Here is a 20,596-nt window from a genome sequence, read left to right on the forward strand (position 1 = left end):
TCTGTGCGCTAACTTCCTGCTTTTGTTGTTAATAAACATTAACTTTTCTTCTAAATTGTCTCACTTTAGTTACAGACGAAAGCAGCCACAGCCATGTCTAGACAAAGGTAAAACTACTCTTTTGTTACTTCATGAATTAGCATTGTGTGTTTATTGGTTGTTGTATGTTAAGTTCAGTTTGTCTTTGCAGTGGTCGCCTGCAGAAAAGATCCGAAAATGCTCCTGTGCAGAAAAACAAAGTAACCAAGGTAACAAACCATTAATGTTAGAGCTGAAGTGCAGCTTAACTGACTGATTACATTTTTCTAGATGGTCTGACATAAAGTATAACTTTCAACGTTTTTCTTTTCAGAAAAGAAACCGAAACAAGATTCTGTGTGAGAAGGTATGTCTTTATTTGATTAATCACATTAGGTAGAATTTTATTGCTCATTCATTGCAGAGACAGTGAGTCAACAAAATGGAGTTTAGCTTCTAACCAGAAGCACAAACTGCATAATGCGCAGAGTAAACAAAGAATAAAATGTAGAATAAATAGAATGTGGACTAAACAGGGAGGGGTATGAATACACTATATTTTATACTTATGCCTGCACTATATATCTTAAGTGCACATTGTAATTAAGTAAAACTAACAGTAGACTATTATATACAGAATAAACAGCTTGAGGTATACACAACAGTATGTGGGGTACACCGTATAGTGTAAGTAGTACAGTAAGTGCATGTGCAGCAGTGTTGGTTACAATTATGATGTTCTTTTTATTGGTTTTGCTCAAGGATCAAGTCCGTTAAAGGCCACAAAACAGATGACTAAATAAAAATATGCTCTGTTTTAAAGTAAAAGGAGCAGAGAGTGCCATCAGACATTCAAAGAACAAAAACAGTCAGAATAATAACGCATCAAAACAAAAACATGTCACGTTCTTGAATTAGCACAACAGAAATATCCTTAACTCTTTGTTAATAATCAATTTTCTCATTTCCATTTCAGAACCAGCTGTTACTCGAAGGAGCCGCCAAACCGTGTGTTCGCATCGAGACTTCTGAGAAGGAAGTTGGAGTCGACAATGATGCGTTTCTCACTTCTGCAGCCTCTTTGGTTCGGCCGTCACCTCTGCCTCATCTCGGGTGATTATCATTTATTTTTTAGCTGAGGTTTGACAATTATCTTTTGCTGATAACTGCCAGACAGTTTAATTTAGTCATCCAGAACCCAAAGACATTCAATTTACTGTCATGTAAGACCAAGAAAAACCAGAGTTCTCAAATTTAAGAAACTGGAACTATCAAATATCCAAACAGGTGCCGATTAATCTTCATATGACTGTTTTCTGACTCTGCCTGTGACAGATGGGGATGTCCTGAAGATGTTTGGGTGAAGATGGTCGGCAGGGAGCAGAATTACACACACAGCAAGAGCTTCATGCAGAAACATCCCAAAATACTCCCCAGGATGAGATCGATACTCCTCGACTGGTTAATCGAGGTGCGTCTTCAACTGCATCTCAGATTTTTATCAAACGTTCATCTTTGTTTTTCAGATTTCTGGATATTGTGGATTAATGTGAAACTTGGTGCAAATAGTAGCAGTTTAAAATCATTTTCATGGGGGCAATGTTGTAATTACATGAATGGCAAAGTACAAAAGTCTGACTAAGACTTACTTCCTGTTTGACCTTTATTCATCCATCGTGTTTTAAGGATTTGGCACAAGTTTAGTTTATTCCAGAAGAGATGGTGCAAATGAATGAATACACATTATATAATAGCTAGAATTGACCAAGAAGCTACTTTTCAAATGTAGTCTCTGGTCAAGGTGTTATTTAAAGAAAAGCTTCTTAAAAATGCATCAAAGTAAAAACAGGGCGTGCAGATTAAAGATTAGAAAGGACACGGTTGTTAGAAGCAGTAGTGACTCGTACTCAGTATAGAACGACATTGCAAACCAGCTTTATTATCTTAAAACTTAATTAAATTTGAATCTTTCTGTCATTTAAATGTTGGTCCCTTTTTTATAAAGACGTTCCCTCACATGTTCTGTGTTTGGGTTCCCCAGGTGAGCGAGGCCTACACTCTCCACAGACAGACATTCTACTTGGCACAGGACTTCTTCGACCGCTTCATGTTGACGCAGGACAACATTGAAAAGAACATGCTGCAGCTCATTGGGATAACCTGTCTGTTCATAGCATCAAAGATGGAGGTGAGGAACAGCGGGGAGAGATCAGAGCTGTGTTCGAAATCATTCCCTATCACAGAAGTAGTGCACTATAATGTGTGTACGCCATTTTGTAGTGGTGTTCAAATTCTCTGTGGTTAATTTCATTCACGTTATAGTCCACTATAAAATACCCACAATGCACAGATAATTTGAGCGTACATACGATGTACACTACATTGTACTCCCGCATACCACAATGCAATGCGGTCGTGTTTTACCGGAGGAGAAAGAGGCAGAAGAGGTGCTAACGGTAGCCAGAGAGCTAACTGCAGTTACCAACAACAAGACCAGTTACTCACAAGCTGAATACTGTTACTGCTGTTACTCGCTCGTGAAATAAACTAACCATGGGCTATTACAGCTCGCAAAGAGGACACACAACCACTGTTAACAACCCCACAGGTTAACACCATCAACATTTCAACAAGTTATTCGGAATTTCACATTGAAATTAACATCAAAACAACATTTTACCGTCATCCAGAGTGCAGCTTTGTATCATAAACAGACTGAAAAGGACATTAGCATGTTACATGATGCTGGACACACCCTATTCCGTTACACATATATCCTGCACATTTACTGACGCAACGATTTGTTAGAAAATTTTTCTGTAGTGTCTGAAATCTCCTTAGATCATTCCCTATATAGTGCAATATTTAATAAACACTATATAGGGAATAGTGAGTGAATGAGGGAAAGATTTCGAACACAGCTCAGGTCTGATATTCACAAATCCTTCTGTCTAAATGACACTGCAACACTGTGAGAACCCAACAAAATAAGGCTGATTTGTTGTTTTTGGATCAGATTAAATACAATAATTTTATAATAACAAATGAGACCACATTGCTGAATGTAAACGAACATTTATTTCACAGTTATCTGTATTTGACTCCATTTAGTTGTAGGTGATACCTTGCAGATTGGTTTTGGAAACACAAAGTAAAAACATTGTTTTCAAAACATTTCATGCAGATGTTTCTTTTTTTTGTTAATCAGCCTTTTCACTTATCTCCAAATGTCATTAATCTACTGTTTTATTACTCAGTGCTTTTCACATTTTGCTCGTTTGGAGCAGCAGAGAACCTTTTTTTTTCTATATCGGACTGTTTAACAAGCTCATTGGTCCAGAGGTATTTAATTTGCAGCAGCGCACACAGTTACATCTCTAATGGATGTGATGCCATTTTGTTTCCTCGTAGGAAGCCTGTCCTCCAAAGCTCTCACAGATGGCTTACATAACCGCAGGAACCTACTATGAAGAAGAGATCCTTCAAATGGAGATCATCATTTTGAAGGTAATGTTTTTACAAGGATGGCGCCATTTGACTCATTTTTTATTTTTCGTTAACAATAAGAAGACGTTGATTCTTGCATAATTCTTAATTATATTTATTCTATGTTATACAGGCATTGCGTTGGAACCTTTGTCCTGAAACGGCTGTGTCCTGGCTCAAGCTTTACTTCCAGATGGTGTCGATGAACGCCGACTCCGACCTGCTGCAGCAGCAGTTTCCACCTGAGGCTTACGTACAAATGACACTTGTAAGACCTTACTACCTTGACATCAGTGGCATCCCATCAGAGCTCTCATCTTTCTATGTTCACTCTTATACCACAGTAGACAAATGTGTCAGTCCATGGTAATGACACCTGGTCTTCCAACTTGAGCTAAAGTGTGTCTAATGTTGAAGGGGGGGGTTTCTCTTCTTTGAAGCTTTTAGACCTGTGTATCCTCGACATTAACGCTCTGGACTTTGAGTATCGAGTGTTGGCGGCCTCAGTCCTGAGCCATTTCGTTCAACAGGAAACGGCTGAAACAAATTCAGGTAAGATGTGGAAATATGATATTTATACATATGTAGATATAGATGGAAACATTTTGTCGAACACATAAATTTAAAGCCTGATAACGGGATGAAAACTGGACCAGACGGACCCGAGGCACTTGAGTGTATTATTTATGTAAATCAAAAACTTATTTCTTTAACTGAGACGTGTATACAATTGTATTTCAGTATGTGTTCCACCTATTGATATCACACATGCAGCTGTAATCAATTTTTCAATTTAATTTTTTCAGGTTTGCCAAAAGACGCCATCCAGCGCTGCGTTAACTGGATGGCCCCCTTTGTGGAGTCAGTGGGCTCGTTTGGCAGAGCGACGCTGAGGGATTTCACCGGAATAAAGAAAGAAGACAGACACAACATCCAGACGCACACAGACTACATGACCATGCTGGTGCGTATTTAAAGATGCAGTAGGGAAACAGTAGGGCTGGCTGATGCTGAACCATTGTTTTTAATAACATGGGAAAACACTCTATACAAAAATATGCTTTACCCTGTGGTTAATTCGTATAGACATGTACAGAACATCCTATATCGTTGTTGAGATACGAAATTAACTCCATTCAGATCGAAACGATTTTGGACAAATCATCCAGCCCTGCAAAAAGCAAAAGAAAAACGCCAGAATTTGCAGCGGAGTGAGACCACGTCCTGCTGCCCTCCCTCTCCCCTCTGCCCTGAGCCAATAGGAATTCTCTCTTTCTGAAACGACTTGTGATTGGCCAAAGTCTCCCGTCACAGGCTAGATTTTCTAAAGCATGAAAACAGCCAAGAGGAGCTGCAGAAGTCCAGTTTTCTCTCTGAACACTTGAATTTCACCATGATAGATTAACACAAAGATAATGGATTTTTTTGCCCAACAACACCAGAAATCTACTGCGTACTCCGGGGTTAGGTCCAAAGAAACCTGCCATAATTCATACTTAAATCTTCAGTGACGCTTCTTCAGCATATCTTTGGTTTGTGACTTTGAACCTGTGTTTTATTTTAGGAGGTGGTCAGTCAAAAGGAAGTGAACGCCCAGATCCTCACTCCTCCCAACAGCACAGAGAAAACCTGCACACTCTAAACCACTACAGAAAGACTCTTCAGGGAGTGTGGACGGAGGACAAACAGGGTGGACGACCCACAAAGACCTGAGTCGTCGTGTTTACTGGAAACCAGTGGGGAAAAGACTGTTCACTGGATGGGAGTTTGTCACTGAATGCATCATCCAGGAAAACACTTTAAAGACACTTGGCCAAAGCGTTTCCTGCTTGATTAACTTTTTTTAACAACTTGATGCCTTAATTCAGAAAATGTCTTTTAAAAAGTGTCATTTCCAGGAAATGATGATTCAAAGAAAGTGATGTGCAATTGTTTATTTTTGTAGTATATGAAATATGTTAATAGTCAGCAGAGTCTTTGAAACGCTGCTTCAGGGTCAGTTGAAATGTTTAATTTTTGAAAAAATATGTTGGAAACCAGCTACTGCCACTACTTCACAAGTGTAAAAGAGAACTTGGAGACACTGATGTTCAGTACGAGTAAGCACCTTTTGCAGGAACCCTGATGAAAGGCGTGCGTCAGAAAACCGTGTTTTTCTCAGTGATGTTTACCACGCTGATGTAAATGAGACATTGTGTCACTCAGGGCTATGGATGGTCAGTGATTAAGAATTAATTTCAAATGATTGCGAATGGGCAACTGTATTTATTTATTTGTTTATTTTCTACCACAAAATAAAATATACATTCACCCCTCCGACAGTCTCCTAGAAATAGAGTTTGGCCATCGCCTGCAGGAACCTCTTCTTCCTCTTCTGTGCAGCCAGCTGCAGCACCTCCTCTGGGTTACTGGTGTTCAGCTCCGTCTGTCCGATCGCTTTGATCTGAGGAAGAGCAGAGCGTTAGGAAACTAATGCAGCTTCTCAGTAAAGCGTAGACTTGGAGAAATGCAGGTTGAACTTTGTCTTTTTAGAAATTCTTCACACTTTGTCTTAAAACGTGTTTCAGTGATCTGAACAGAAGTGAACAGCCGAGACGCATCAACGTCCACAACTGTGTCACTTCCACTAGAAGGTTAAAGGGCGCCTTGCACAGTTATTTCCACACTCGCCAGTCACGTGAGCAGTTGTGTCAGTGTAGCTGCAGATATGATGGATGGTCACGCAACACTTTGTCCGAGTTAGAGTGTTGATGCACTGTCACAAAAGTATTGTCCTGTTGTGAAATGTGCCCCAGAGCGACCTCTGCAAAGGGTTTTCGTGATCGGATCACAATGTGTCTTAGTGGTTGTTGACATTTGTGTTTATCAGTGTCCACCTGTGATCCTGTCGCTCCAGACCCGTTTTAAGAAAAGTGTAAAAGGCGTCCCCTATACAGAGGTTAAAAGTCCTCGCAGCAGCGGCCCAGATTCAATTACGACCTGTGGCCCTTTGCTGCATGTCGCTCTCATTTCCTGTCAACCTGCAGCTGTTTATGTAAATAAAAAAGCCAAAGAAATCATCTTAAAATGTTACAATGCTGCGAACATCCCATATACTATTTAAAAACCCAGAGGATTATCTGAAAAATGCATGACACAACCCTCAAAAGATGTTTTTCTTTCCATTTTGGGAGACAGAACAGCAGTTTTATATCTTGGCGCAAAAACAGGTTGCTACATAAACTGTGGAGTTTAAACCACGTACCGCTATTTGTCTCTTCTCAGTCTCGCCCCGTTTGTGGTGAATATCTGAACACAGTCAAGGAGGAAAAACATTACAACAGCAGGTTTCTTCTTATAAAAATGTTCTATGCATGACTTGATTTTTGCTGCGTGTGATATAAACGCGTTCTCTGAAGGTCTGTATTTGAATCAATGAAAAAGGATACGTGTGAGGTATTCCAGGATGGTGACATCCCAGATGTAGTCGTAGAACGAGTCCATGGCATCGTGACTGTGGCGACAAAAGAATATGTAAAGAGATGCTCAGAAGAAGGTGTAATTACTGTCAGGCGTGCCGTCAGGTCGTACCTGTTCTGTTCCTGAAGAGCTTTAAACGCCGTCATGTAGTCGACCTCTCGCAGAAACTGACAGAGAACAGCGACCTGCAGGACGAGAGACAAACCAGTTTAACGCGGAAACCACAACAATAGCAACTTCCAGTATGGTGTCCAAATACTGTAGGAGTTTTGAGGATGCATTCATATATTAGAAGAAGAAGAAGAATTACTTTATTTATCCCGCAACGAGGGAATTTAATTTTGTCACTCTTATTATTAATCATTTCACACACACAGGCCTGAAATACACACACATGCACAGACAGGACCTATATACATGCAATTAAGGAGAGATGTTAGCGCGAGGGGGCTGCCAGTGACCAGCACTAGGACTACAGTGACAGGGGCGGCGGTAGCTCAGTCCATAGGTGACTTGGCTGGTTCGCTGGTTCGAGTCCCTGTGTGGACCATGTATGGAGCATGGACTGGTGGCTGGAGAGGTGCCAGTTCATCTCCTGAGGCAATGTTGAGCAAGGCACCGAACCCCCAACAGCTCGGGGCGCCGGTCACTGGCAGCCGCCTCGCTCTAACATCTCTCCATTAGTTGCATGTATATAGGTCCTGTCTGTGCATGTGTGTATTTTCGGGCCTGTGTGTGTCCCCATTGCGGGACGAATAAAGGAATTCTTCTTCTTCTTCATAAAGTTTATTTTGATTGCCTGTATTACCGTATTTCTAGCCTCCATGATTCAAGTAAAGTTTTAGTGCAGTCATTGTTTCACACATTCTTAATAAGTTTGTTCTGTTTCTTTAATCAACTGGACAAACTGTAAACTGAGTTGTGGATTTGGACAGGCCTCAGCACGCACAGATTTCCAGGGAATGCGCCCGCAAAGAGTCTGCAGGTGCAGTAAACTCGACTGAGCCGTTGGAAAAGGCTTGTTAACTTAGAAAAAGGGCCACTGGACTCACCTGTGTGTGGCAGTTCATCATCGAACAGCACTTGATCATCCGCTTCAGGACCTGAAAACAGCCAGTGATTCATTTTAATGTCACCACAAATTAAAAGAGACTTATGTATATTAGGTTTGTTTTTACTTTATTGTAAAATGTGTTTTGTGTGTGTTTTGTTAAAAATATTAGCATCAGTGAGACAAAAGTTAATATTTCCTTTTATACATTTCTTTGGTGTAGCTGGTAGTTTTTAGAGTGAGCTGTGTGACGTACCTGGTCGCTGTAGACGTCAGGGGCAACAGCTTTGGTGAAGAAGTCCGAGGACACGGCTCCGGCCTGGAGGTAAAGGTTCAGTGCAGCGGAGTATTGATTGGTCACTGCAGAGAGAGACGAACAGGAAGGCTTCAGTCACACGGAGGTTATACTTTTTCTATAGTAACGAATGGTGGCTGAATTACATTTAGCTGCATTGTAAACTCCAAAGATCTGGTATTTCATCTATTTTACCTTAGTTTACCTAAATCCATTGGAGCCAAGTTCAACTACACTCCCTGATTAGATATTTCCTCGCTGCAGAAAAGAAAGACAAATGTTGCTGCTGTGCTTCTCACCAAAGTAGATATCGGCCTGCGTGATGAGCCACGACTGGTTATTAGGGTTCAGGGTGAGGGCGTAGGACACCAGCTCTTTGACCGTCACAGCCACAGCTTCCACGTCCACGGCCTGAATGCTGCTCGACACACACACACACCATCGTCACATGAAGTGGCTTTCTTTGAGAAATCCTAATATTTCATTGAGATTTAAATTGAGATTCTTACGTTGGAAGAGTCGACGGCCAGATGGAGAGGTGCTCTGCTGTCACTTCATTTACGATATCATCCTAAAGAAAGAGAAACCGTTTGTTATCCGTGAGAGAAAAAGCAGTGCAGAGGACGGGTTTTTGGATTTATGAAAGTGATGAAAAAGTTTTAATAAAGAGTTAAGATTGTACTAAACTGCAGAACATTTCTGCCTTAATGATCCTTAAAGGGGACCGAGCTATACGCCAATGACCATTTTTCATTTAGTAGATCTTTTTTTCCTATGAGCTTTTGAAAAGATACATCATAGAGCGACCGTATGTATTATACATGTTTTGAGTTTATGCATTTTGTTTTTATGTACTTTGTCTTGTAGTATGAATATTGAGGTCTGCTGTACTTTTGTTGAAATTTGTATAAATGTAAACGAATGTAAGTTGTGAAATCGTAGAGACCACAGGAAGAGTAGCAACTGTCTAAGACAGAAGCTGATGGGGATCTTAATAAAGAAACATAAGCTTTAGACTGAAACTGCAGCAAAACCGTCACCATATTTGTACACCTAATGCAACATTAAAGTATTTTTTTTCCAGTCTAGCCTGCTGTTTTTTCCCCCTTACAGTGTCCCAGTAAAACTCTCTGTTGACCAAATTAATGAGACTCCGTTTACAACTTTTTGCAACACGTTTAGCGCCTCATTCACTGAAAACCACAGGATGGCGACTGCAACAACAGGCTGCAGGAAGTTCTCTGTCCCTCTGAACTTTGTGTCCAAGGGCTCGGATTAGAGACATACCCGCACGATGCTGTGGAGCCTCACAAACAGCGAGATCAGGGTGGTCAGCACCAGCGGCTCCTGTGAGAAATGAGATGACACTCGTCAACTTTGCATCAAGAGCACCTTGAATATGTCCAGAGTTAAGTTTACTTTATTGAATACTTACTCTAAGTTTCTTGATGAAAGTGATGAATTTGCTCCTAAATGGGTTAGAGAATGAAAACATACCAGAATGAGCATGATTCTTCCAGCTGTGTGTGCTTATATACAGCATATAACCGTGTTGTAATGCTTTATTACGCTGCATTGTTCTAAAATCTGTAATAGTAGAAGGGATGTTTGCAGCGTACCGGTACAGGATGCCCATGGAGGACTCTCTGTGTTTAATGAGGCCCACTCTGCCGTCGTTGTTCCTCTTGTGCTGGATGGACACGCTGCAGATCTGCACCACCACGTCCCACAGCTCCTTGGCTGTGCGTCGACACTCTTTGGGACCCGGGAGCTCTTTGCATGTTGAGGCCAGGAGCTGACCGATCTTAATGAAGGAAACGGAGGGAACGAATTGAACAAGTGACAATCCGAAACGTTCATACCAGCGGAGGGTTCATCATCACAAACCCTCTGCAAAGAAGGTACAAAATATGTGCAACTGAACGGAGGAAATGTGTATAAAATTGTGCCCAATGCTTCAAGAATGATGTAATATTTCTGTAGTGGCTTTAAATGACTGATGTTTTCATTGTTGATATAGAAGATTTGATCTGAGCATCTTTAAATGAAGTGGTGCAAGAAGCAGATAAAGGGAATCATGCTCTATATGAGTATGGGAAATGCTTTTTTTCTCTATCAGTTACCGAAAGAGAACAAATTCATGGTAGTTTAGATATGATGTTGGTTATTTTTGTAGCTGGCTGTGATGCATGTGAAAATCTGAAGATGTTAGGATTTAATTATCAATCATTAGCTCATGTATCGTTACAGGTATTACAAAGCTTTTACCGTAGCCCAGTGAAGTTCATTTAACGTTAATATAATAGCAATAAAACAGCAAAACACATCTTTAACTATTTCATAACCTGCATAAATGTTACAGGAACAATGTAAGAGTCAATGATAACATCTGTGTGACGGACTACGATGAGGCAGTGACAGAGTTTTTACCTTGATGTACGGGTTGTTCATGACCAGAGACGGTGGCACCTGCAGAGTCAAGTAATCGTTCTCTCTCCAGTTCAACATGAAGGCGACACACTCCTCTCCCACCACCTGACGCAGAGGCAGATCTGGAGGCAAAGACCCATCACTTGAGAAACAGCACAGTCCATTATGCAAACTGTAGTGACTATCAAATTACAACTTGGGCCACTGATGAACTAAGTCCATTGTCCAAGCAAGATTCAAGTTTTCATTTTCATTTCTAGTTCAAAAACAAACAAACAAAACATTTCATGCTTCCTCTCCCATTAACCCAACAAGTGCCTGGTCTGGTGCTTAGTGCTCCTGGTGTCTACAAAAAATAACAAATAATAATTATAATGAAATAATCCAATGAATGAAATAGCTTCTACACACACAGTATAACAGATAGAGCATCTGTGTTGTATTGTGTGTGTTCTCAACATAAGAGTATATCCAAAAGTGTCTGAAATATCTATTGTGCCATCAGATCATCTAAAACACATAACAACCAGTTGAAGACCAGGAAACAGCTCCACAGTGTTTACATCCACTCCCTCACCGTGAATCCTCATCTCCAGGTATCCCCTGACCCTGCTGACCAAGTCCGGGGGCGGTCGCTCCTTGCAGCCCTCGGACGCCATCGTCTCGTGCGCGCGGACCTCCAGCAGCAGCATCTCGTTCAGCATCACCTGCCTCAGCTTCGGGGAGAACTCGGTGACGAGCTCCAGGCAAGCTGAGAAAAGCTGCCGTGCATGGGCGAAGTCCTGAGACGGCAGGAGACGAGTAGTTATCATTTCTACTTCTCACTGCTGTTATTGCTATAAAGCTGATGTTCAGGGTTTAAAAATGTGTGGCTGCATTTTGTATTCTTTACTGTAAATACAGTTGAACAAGCTTATTTCACATTTTGGATCCTGGTGTATAATTATGAGCAGAAAAAGAAAAATCCCAGTAAGTCGCATGTCTGCGCCCTGATCGTGTAAGCGCACCTTGATGGATATGCAGTGGAGTCCTTTGGCCATGAGGATGTAAACCAGGTCCTTGGTCAGGTTGTCTTTGATGCTGAGGATCACGTTAATGTAGTCTGGAGGAACTTCCCACTGTAAACAGAAAAGGGATATTTTCATTAAATCTGAACTTTTTTTTTTTTTTTAAATCACATTAAGTTCAATCTTCATCTTAATTTCTCGCAATGTATCAAGTGAATCATGCTGTTTATATATTTGTGTAACACTTAATACAAGATTTATTAAAGATATCTAAGAAATCCTGAATGTCTTTGAAGGGTTCCTGCACATTTTCCAAAGACACATTTAATCTTTTCAAGGTGCATTTTCAAGCTTTTCCAGCACTGGACACGTGTCCGTGTTATATAGAGCTGGGTCTTTTTGTTCCTTCCTGTTAAAGGGAAGGTTTTCGTCGCCACTGTGTGCACAAGATTGCTGGATTAATACTGTAAAAATATAGTAACTATTATTATTATTATTAAAGATAGTGTGACTTGTTGCTGCTCATGGGGGAATTGTTGGGTCTCTGTAAATCATAAATAAGTCAGAGTGTGGTCTCGACCTTCTCTATATGCAGGATAACTTTTGTTATAATTTGACACTGTAAATAAAATTATGTAAATTACATATTTATATGCACAGCTCATACAGATTAAACAGTATACTGATATTATCTCTTCTTTCTCACATTAATTCAGATGTTACTGCGCTATAAACAACCAAAATTTGGGTGGCAAATAAAGAAAACCACAACAAAGTTTCATGTTTAAAAATCACCTGTTTGTAAGTAAACTTGGCCTCCTCTATAACCTACATTTCAAAGTTTATTCAAAGTCCGAGCACTCTTCAAACCTTGAAAACATCATATACAAGTCTATGAAAGTATTTTCAGCATCCGTAAGAACCCTGTCTTTTTTTATCAGTTGACCTCTGACCTTACTGTTGACCCTCCAGAAGGGTCGTTCGGCCATGCCGTGGAGTTCGATGAGGATCTGTCTGATCCTGCGCGGCTCTAGTGAAAGGATGAGTTGCTGCTCCAGCTGCCCGATGTTCACATTCGCTGAAGCTGTTGAGGGATGAAGTCACGCTTTAAGACACAGTCCCTGTGGATTATCAGCAGTGTGACAGAAAAAAAACAATAAACTGGATAGATCTCTGTTGCTGCACCTGGAATGTCGTAGAAAGACGGCAGAGGCTTGGCGCTGAGGTTGATTGTGGTCGATTTCTTCCTCAGCTGCTCCAGCAGGACCTTCCTCTCCTCCTCCTTCAACAGCTCCATGAAGAGCTTATGAGAGGACACCACAAACAACAGAGGCAGCTCCTCCAAGGTCTCACACAGAGTCCTGCAAGAGAAGAACCGTCTCATTTTAGAGATCTCTCATATCATCTCATCTTCAACCTCTTATCCGGGGTCGGGTCGCAGGGGCAGCAGCTTTAGCAGGGGACCCCAAACCTCCCTTTCCCGGGCCACATTAACCAGCTCTAACTGGGGGATCCCGAGGCGTTCCCAGGCCAGTGTGGAGATATAATCTCTCCACCTGGTCCTGGGTCTTCCCTGAGGCCTCCTCCCAGCTGGACGTGCCTGGAACCCCTCCCTAGGGAGGCGCCCAGGGTTCATCCTTACTAGATGCCCGAACCACCTCAACTGGCTCCTTTCAAAGCAACTACTACTACTCCGAGTTCCTCATGGATGCTGAACTTCTCCCCCTCTCTGAGGGACACTCCAGCCACCCTCCTGAGAAAACCCATTTCGGCTGCTTGTACCCGCGACCTGGTTCTTTCGGTCATGACACTTACAATTATCATTCACAAAATTAACACTAACAGGGTGTATTACCCGAGCCTACCAGCTTCACTTTCTGCTTTTTTAAAAAACACTTTATCGTCACTTCAGCTGGTGAATCAGCGAGTACTAATGTCATGAAGCAACCCTGACTCTGCTCTCACTCACTTCATGAAAGTTGCCATGTGTCTTCTGGATGGCTCAGAGTGGCGGCCCTTTTCCAACGAAAGTGTGCACACCTGCAGGACAGAGGGATCTGGATTAAAATGTGCAGCAGCTTTAGTTTAATTTATTTCCTGAGAAAAATTCGACTCCTCAGATCTCAGCACAGCTTATCGAGAAAAGGATTTCCTAAAAAAGTTTAACTTCAAAGTTCAACTAAAATCAAATCCTCACCTAAAAATTTTCATTCAACTCCCAAAAACCTCTTTCTTTAATCAGAAGACTGTGCTTCAGTAGTACCTGCATCTGCATTATTTAAGGTAATTTGAAGTGTATTTAATAGTGCACGTCAGAGACAGTTGCAATAAGAAATCCTTGTGTGCTGAGGTTTGAACATTTATCAGTTCCCAAGCATTAATTACTCCTGCATGAATCTCAAATTACACACACATATTTGGGACATATGAAGGTGAGAAAGTACCTCTAAAATGAAGTCCACCATCCTTTTACTGGGCTTGATGAGGAGCTGCTGGAAACGCACACTGAGGACTTCTCCTTCCAAAGCATCTCTGACGGCGTTGCAAACACACAGCTTGTAGCAAACCTCGTCCAGGCTCGATTCCCTGCAGTGTTAATAAAGAAATACGTGATCATGATACTTTCATGTCTCAGTCTATAGCCTTTGTCACACTGCACACTGTTTAGTTCACTGAATTAGTTGTGATGTTAGATTGAACTGTGCTCTCACCCTTGTTGGACTTTGTACAGGAACTCCCTGAGAACAGATCGTCTGAAGTTGTTCGGCAAACTGCGGCACACGTTGTCTTTGATGAACGCTTCGATGACCGCCTGTCAATATAAAGCACCATGCATGAGTTACGGCGCTGAGCCTCTCACTGGAGCCTGACTTCATGCCAAGTTGCTCATTATGTAGTCCCAGGTGTATTTTTACAGAACAAATCTTTGAAGTCACTGCGGTGTCGGCTCTGACCTTGTAGTTGTGAGCCCGGATCAGGCTGTTGATCTGGTTGTAGGGTGTGTTCTGGGAGTCTGAGGGGTCACAGTCTTCAGTCAAAGCTTTGCAGGCGTTCCAGTAGCCAGCCAGACGTTTCTCATCCAGGTGAACGTGGATGGTCGAGTCCAGCTGGAATATAAAATGTGACGTTAGGGCTGGATTTAAAAAATGGATTGTCAGATTAAAATCAATCTTGTTTCATTATGAAGCCTCTTCTACAAGGATAACAAAACATAATTCAGTCGTGGTTCTTTCTATAGTAACAAAACTAATAATAACAAAAATAGTACCAGAAACACGGTAACTGTACACAACACCTGCAAAAGCTCAGCCTGCGTGTTGAAGACAAACATTACCCAGCCTCAGCCTTAGCCTCTTGGTATCCGCATCACATGCAACGAGAAGAACTAAATAAGCTGTTGGTACCAGCCATGTCATGCTAGTTTGTCAGTGAGGAGGTAAAATAAAGCTCCAAAGGTAGCAAGGGGAAAACTAGTGTGGCCATTTTCAAAAGGGGTCCCTTGACCTCTGACCTCAAGATATCTCACTGAAAATGTCACTCAATACTCAGTGACTGCAGAGTTTCACTTTATTGTATAAACTGCTGTGGGGAGTTCATGTTAAATAAAAAGTACATTAATTCAACTGCTTTGGGGTCGATTGTTCTCTCGAACATGAGGTAATATCTTTAATAAGGTTGGAGGGTTCCTTGTACAATTTACAGCATTAGTTCTCTGAGATTCTCTTTCATATCCAAGAAAAAATTACTGAAATATTCTAAATGAAATCAATACTGGATCAAACTCAATTGGAAACCTTGTGAATCTTAGGAAATTAGTGGCGATAAACTATGATATAAAAATGCAGAAAGAATGACTGAGATCGACAAACTCTGCTGGTAGGAAGTCAGATCTGGACGTGTTTCAGTAATAAACAAGTAAATGTACCTTTGTCAACAGTTCCTTTGTCTGTCTGAAGTGATCGCGGGCTTTCTCATAGGCTGTTTGGTCTGTGCAACCTTGCTGGAAGAAAATACCTCCCAAATCATAATGCACCTGAAACATCAAAGCACACCCACTTAAGATTCAGCACACTACAAATTCACCTGATGGGTATTTTTCTGCATTTTCTCAGTAGATTCAATATGAAAGTATACTTTGCAAATGTCCTGAACAGATCGCTAAAGTTAATCTCACTGCCCACCGACCTGACAGTGCAGCTCGTGTGCACTGATGCGAAGCCCTGCGGTGGAGGACTCCGTCTCTCCGTTGGCAGCGGCGTCAGCAGCCAGCAGATCCAGAGTCCTCAGGGTGTGGATGTAGAAGTCTTTCTTCAGCTGCAGAGCTCCTTCCAGGACGCTGATGGAGTCGGTCGCCTGCTCTTTCAACTAAAGTTATACGGGAAGAAAGTCATTTAACCTGCTGGACTAGAGAAGAAGGTGACAGAACGACATGCTCGCGATGCAAACCTTATATCAAAACTATCTCGCGTAACGAAATGTGGATAACACGTTTATGAATATCAGCAATAGTCGGAGAAAGTATATTTCATGACAGCAGTGGAGGATTTCCACGAAACACATCAAAAAAGATGTCAACTCACCACAGTAAGGATGTTGTCGGTCATCTCTTTCTCCTGTTGCACAATACTTAACCTACAAGAGCCCAGAAGACAAGAACTCAGTATCGTCTTGATGACATTTTAAAGCAATTCTTACCTTTCTAAAGATTTAGACATGAAAGTGCTGCTCACTTTTTTCATTAACGCTGCAGGGAATCGAGCCTGGACGAGGTTTGCTTACACTTTTCTTTTGTAATCTTTAAATGCTCCTAATATTCAGATATTGTATATTTCTAATAAAAGTCTGACCAATCATTTCATTTGGTTCGCATAAAATTATTTGCGGGGCTTCCTGCCTGTCGTCCGTCGCTCTGTTTCACTTGCGCTGCTCATGCTGCGTTAAAGTGTCATAGGTAGTATGAAGATTTGGACCTCCAACCAGGCAAAGTGAACCGCCTAGAAGCGAATTCGGGGGAGCTCGACCTACCTCGAATTCGCTTGTAGGGGGTTCACTTTTCCGAGCGTAAGGGATCAGGCCGGGGGGAAGAGGGTTGGACTTTGGAGGGAAGCGCTGAGTGCTTTAACTGAGACATGCAAGAAAAGGTAAGAGTTGCTTTAAACTGATCTATTTGGATGTCTTATTATTTTTGGGCGAGTCTGTTTTGTTCTGTAAACTGTCTCGAATAAGAGGGTAGTAACAGGAAGGAAGGAGCAGAATTTACATGTTCATCTGGTGAGGTCCCGGTTTGGTCTGTTTCTCTGGAAAGCTGCTCAGGACGATGGTTCGGATCGCCCTTTGAAAAACAGGAGAAACGGACATGAAGATGTTTCAAATTACTTCTATTTCTTTCCTCCTTTTATCAACATGTATTCTTTGCGACTGTTGCCGTCATCAGCTGACAGTGAGTCTCTCTCTACTTCAGCCGGTGCTTCAGGGAGTTCTGTGTGTTTTTTCCATGTGGATCTCACTCACCAGCGGTTGTATATGATGACAGCCATGGCCGTGGTGGGAGGCAGAGTGGACAGGTCCAGCTCCACATGCTTCACCCCTGCAGGCACTTTGCTCACACACAGGAGCTCGTTCAATAACATATTTAATACTGGAATGGTCAAACTGGGAGGGAAGAAGGAGAAATGTAAGTAATTGTTGAAGAAATTAGGCAGAAACCCTTCTGAAATATTGGAAAATCACATTTGCAAAATAAAAAAGGTTATAAAAAGCCAGAGGATTATATTGTCTTCTCCAGCATGACACATTTCTGCAACCGTGAAACCTTTTCATATCCTCTAAACTGACTATATGCAAAGTGGAAAAGCTTTTAAAATGTCCTCTGCGTTACATGTTTAAAGTCCTTTACAAACACACACCCTTTCTCAAGAGCATCCAGATCCCACTTCATGTGAGCAGCTACTTTCAGTGCCAGCAGCTTCAGGGTGCGGTTCCTGCGGTTGTCCGCTGGAGGCTGAACTTGATTCTGCTCGTTCACAGACGGTTTGGACGCCTGCTCCAGGAACTGGATGATCAGCTGCACTGGCGTCGGGTCTGTGGAAACAAACACATATATTCAAGATGACAAGCACATACATTTCCAGCCGTGTTCAACTCACAGAGATAAAGATAAATAAGTTGCATCACAGGTGATAGTGTTTAAATTTAGCTCAGTTTGGTTATAAAATGGGTTTATTAGATTAAGAATCGTATAATAAATGTTATAACGCCGAGCTCACCTGGGAATGACTTCAGCAGGTGATTCTCCAGCAAACTGCCATCCAGGAGGAACTCAAACCAGGAGGTCTGAAGTGGCGTGCTGGGCCGACTGCTGACAGCAGACACCGGGTCCACCGTCTGCCCACTCATCCTCCCCTGGTGAACAGAGACAGAGACTGGATCTTTTGTTTTATCTTTAACGACATCACAGTGACATACGTACAGTAAGGGTTATAAGGATTCTCTGTCAGCAAAAGTTAAATGAAATCGGGTGTCCTGGAACAAAATGAATGCATATCATGTTTACAACAAAATACCAAAGCAAATCCATCTCCTGGATGCACAGAAAGTGCTGAGGTGGCTCCAGCCCCGACTGCACTTTACCATCAACCTGTTTGTTCACCATTTACTTTTTGGCATGTGTTCCTATTGAATTTGCACCCTAATCTTAATCACCTCATCTTACTGTATAACACTGTTTACATTGCTGGGATTGTGTATATTGGGATTTTTCACCTTCTTGATAATCTTGACGGTTAATATTTTGTTTATTACACTCTTTCCCACTTTGAATTGTAACTACTGTACAACAATTTCCCTTGGAATAAATAAAGTTTTATCTTATCTTGTGTATGAAAACCTACTTGGCAATAAACCCAATTCTGATTAAATAAAACTACTTTAGCCAGGGGAGGATGAGTGGGAAGACCATGTATGCGTGTGTGTGTGTATATATATATATATATATATATATATATATATATATATATATATATACATTGTACATGTATATACAATATGCATTGTAAACAAATACATTTAACACCAACCAACAACAATCTACCTTAGCCTTAAACCTGGCTTATATATATATATATAGTAAACAAGTAAAACTACCATAGTCTTAACCTTGACTTTTATACATACAGTATAAACAAATGAAAACTAACATAGCCTTAAATTATACTCTATAATAAAGTAAATATATATATACATATATATATATATATATATATATATATATATAGAGAGAGAGAGAGAGAGAGAGAGAGAGAGAGTAAACAAATAAAACGACCTTAACACAAATAAAACTAACATATATATATCTATATATATTTATAGCTATATACTTTACTTGTATACATATATACATTATTATATTATATTATTATTATATTATTTGTTTACGCTCTATAAAACTACCATAGCCATATCAATATATATATATTAAGCCAAGTTTAGATTATATATATATATATATATATATATATATATAAAATATATCAAATATGTAGAGGTTTATGCTTCTGGTCTTGAAAGCAGCGAGTTAGTGAACAAAACTAACATAACATTATTCTCTGTAGTGAACAGTAGATGTTTAATTTGGTTTAATTTGATTGGCGTCTCGTCCCGAGTGGGCGGGGTTGTCACCGTGCCCACATCCGCGGTGGGTCATGACTGCACCGGTGTTTCTCGGCTGGGCCGGTGTTTACATCAAGCGCCCCTCGCCCTCCCTTCTGTCTGTTGTTAGCTGCCGTTGTTTTGAGCTAACGGGCTGACCGGTCGAGTCCGGACCCGGAGGGGCGGGTTCTCTTACCTTCACAGGTCCGAACGAACCAACAGAAGATGTCTGAGGTAAATACAAACACACAATCTCCACATTTAAAACCTGGGACAGCTACACACACGGTTTCATTCTCACATATTTCATTCTGCGCTTCTTCGACATCGCGCTGTTTCCGGTTCCGTTTCGTCGCCAAGGAGACGCACAGTGCGCCATGTTTGCGCATATTTATGCGCTCAGCGTGAATTTGGTGACTTTACACTTAAAAAACAAAAAGGATTAAAAAATATAATATATCATTTTTTTGTAAGTATTTGTACTTTAACTTATCACTTAAAAAACAAAAAAGGATGAAAAAATATAATATATAAATATTAAACATTATAGAACTGAATGTATTTGAGTTTTTGGTAATGTATATGTCTGATGAATTGTATTGTATGTAATGTAATATGTGCTGTGAATTTTGCTTCATTAAGAATCTTTAAAATAATAATTTTAAATAAAAAATGCCAAGTAATTTACTCGAGTATTTCCATCTAATGATAATTTCTATTTCTGTTCCATTACATTTTGGAGGCTAAAATTGCACATATATCTAACAGCATTAGTTTGCAGATTAAGATAATTAATACAAAAACAATCAACTAATAAATTACGTATTTTTACGCAGCAGTATATAAAGTAATTTAAATTAGCTCCACCTTTACCAGCTGCAACGTTAAAATGATGTAGACATAAATGCATCACTAATTATAATCCAGTAGTATAATATATATATTACTCTGAAATGTGAAATACCTTACCTTCGGTACTCTCAGTATGTGTCGATGCTGATACTTTTACTGAAGTGAGAATGCTGTATTGTTTATACGTATCTATTATTAAGTACTTTTAGTCGTAGTTTGAAGAAGAAGAGTGGATATTAGAGTATGGATGCTGTTTATACTATTTAGCAAAAAATGCCAAGGGAAAATTGACATGAATATATAAAATTGTCTTTTTCTTCCCCTTATTCCCTCCTATTTGTATTTTAAATA

The 20,596-nt window shown here is 40.7% G+C and overlaps 2 protein-coding genes across 2 annotated transcripts; one reads left to right on the forward strand and one right to left on the reverse strand.

The window, feature by feature from the left end:
- The first annotated feature begins 79 nt into the window (after nt 1-79).
- On the forward strand, nt 80-5,755 carry LOC310956003 (G1/S-specific cyclin-E2-like). Its single transcript, XM_083926087.1, has 11 exons — nt 80-107; nt 191-248; nt 353-385; nt 995-1,131; nt 1,354-1,489; nt 2,060-2,206; nt 3,430-3,525; nt 3,638-3,772; nt 3,945-4,056; nt 4,311-4,468; nt 5,069-5,755. Exons 1-11 carry the CDS (start codon nt 94-96, stop codon nt 5,144-5,146), a joined length of 1,104 nt encoding a protein of 367 aa, XP_083782213.1. The 5' UTR covers nt 80-93; the 3' UTR covers nt 5,147-5,755.
- Nucleotides 5,756-5,814: 59 nt separating this feature from the next.
- On the reverse strand, nt 5,815-19,727 carry ints8 (integrator complex subunit 8). The gene is made up of 28 exons (XM_083926204.1): nt 19,590-19,727; nt 18,013-18,148; nt 17,653-17,827; nt 17,258-17,398; nt 17,007-17,078; nt 16,327-16,378; nt 15,932-16,111; nt 15,672-15,779; nt 14,701-14,853; nt 14,458-14,558; nt 14,191-14,332; nt 13,716-13,786; nt 12,932-13,107; nt 12,700-12,830; nt 11,747-11,857; nt 11,317-11,521; nt 10,740-10,861; nt 9,929-10,113; nt 9,745-9,778; nt 9,597-9,656; nt 8,819-8,880; nt 8,609-8,727; nt 8,271-8,374; nt 8,016-8,066; nt 7,075-7,148; nt 6,933-6,997; nt 6,749-6,792; nt 5,815-5,947 (listed from the first exon to the last, which is right to left on the reverse strand). The coding sequence occupies exons 2-28, from the start codon at nt 18,140-18,142 to the stop codon at nt 5,831-5,833; spliced, it is 2,985 nt and encodes a 994-aa protein (XP_083782330.1). The 5' UTR covers nt 18,143-18,148; nt 19,590-19,727; the 3' UTR covers nt 5,815-5,830.
- Nucleotides 19,728-20,596: the final 869 nt, after the last annotated feature.

The sequence above is a fragment of the Echiichthys vipera genome (assembly GCF_963691815.1).
Source record: "Echiichthys vipera genome assembly, chromosome: 13".
NCBI lineage: Eukaryota > Metazoa > Chordata > Actinopteri > Perciformes > Trachinidae > Echiichthys > Echiichthys vipera.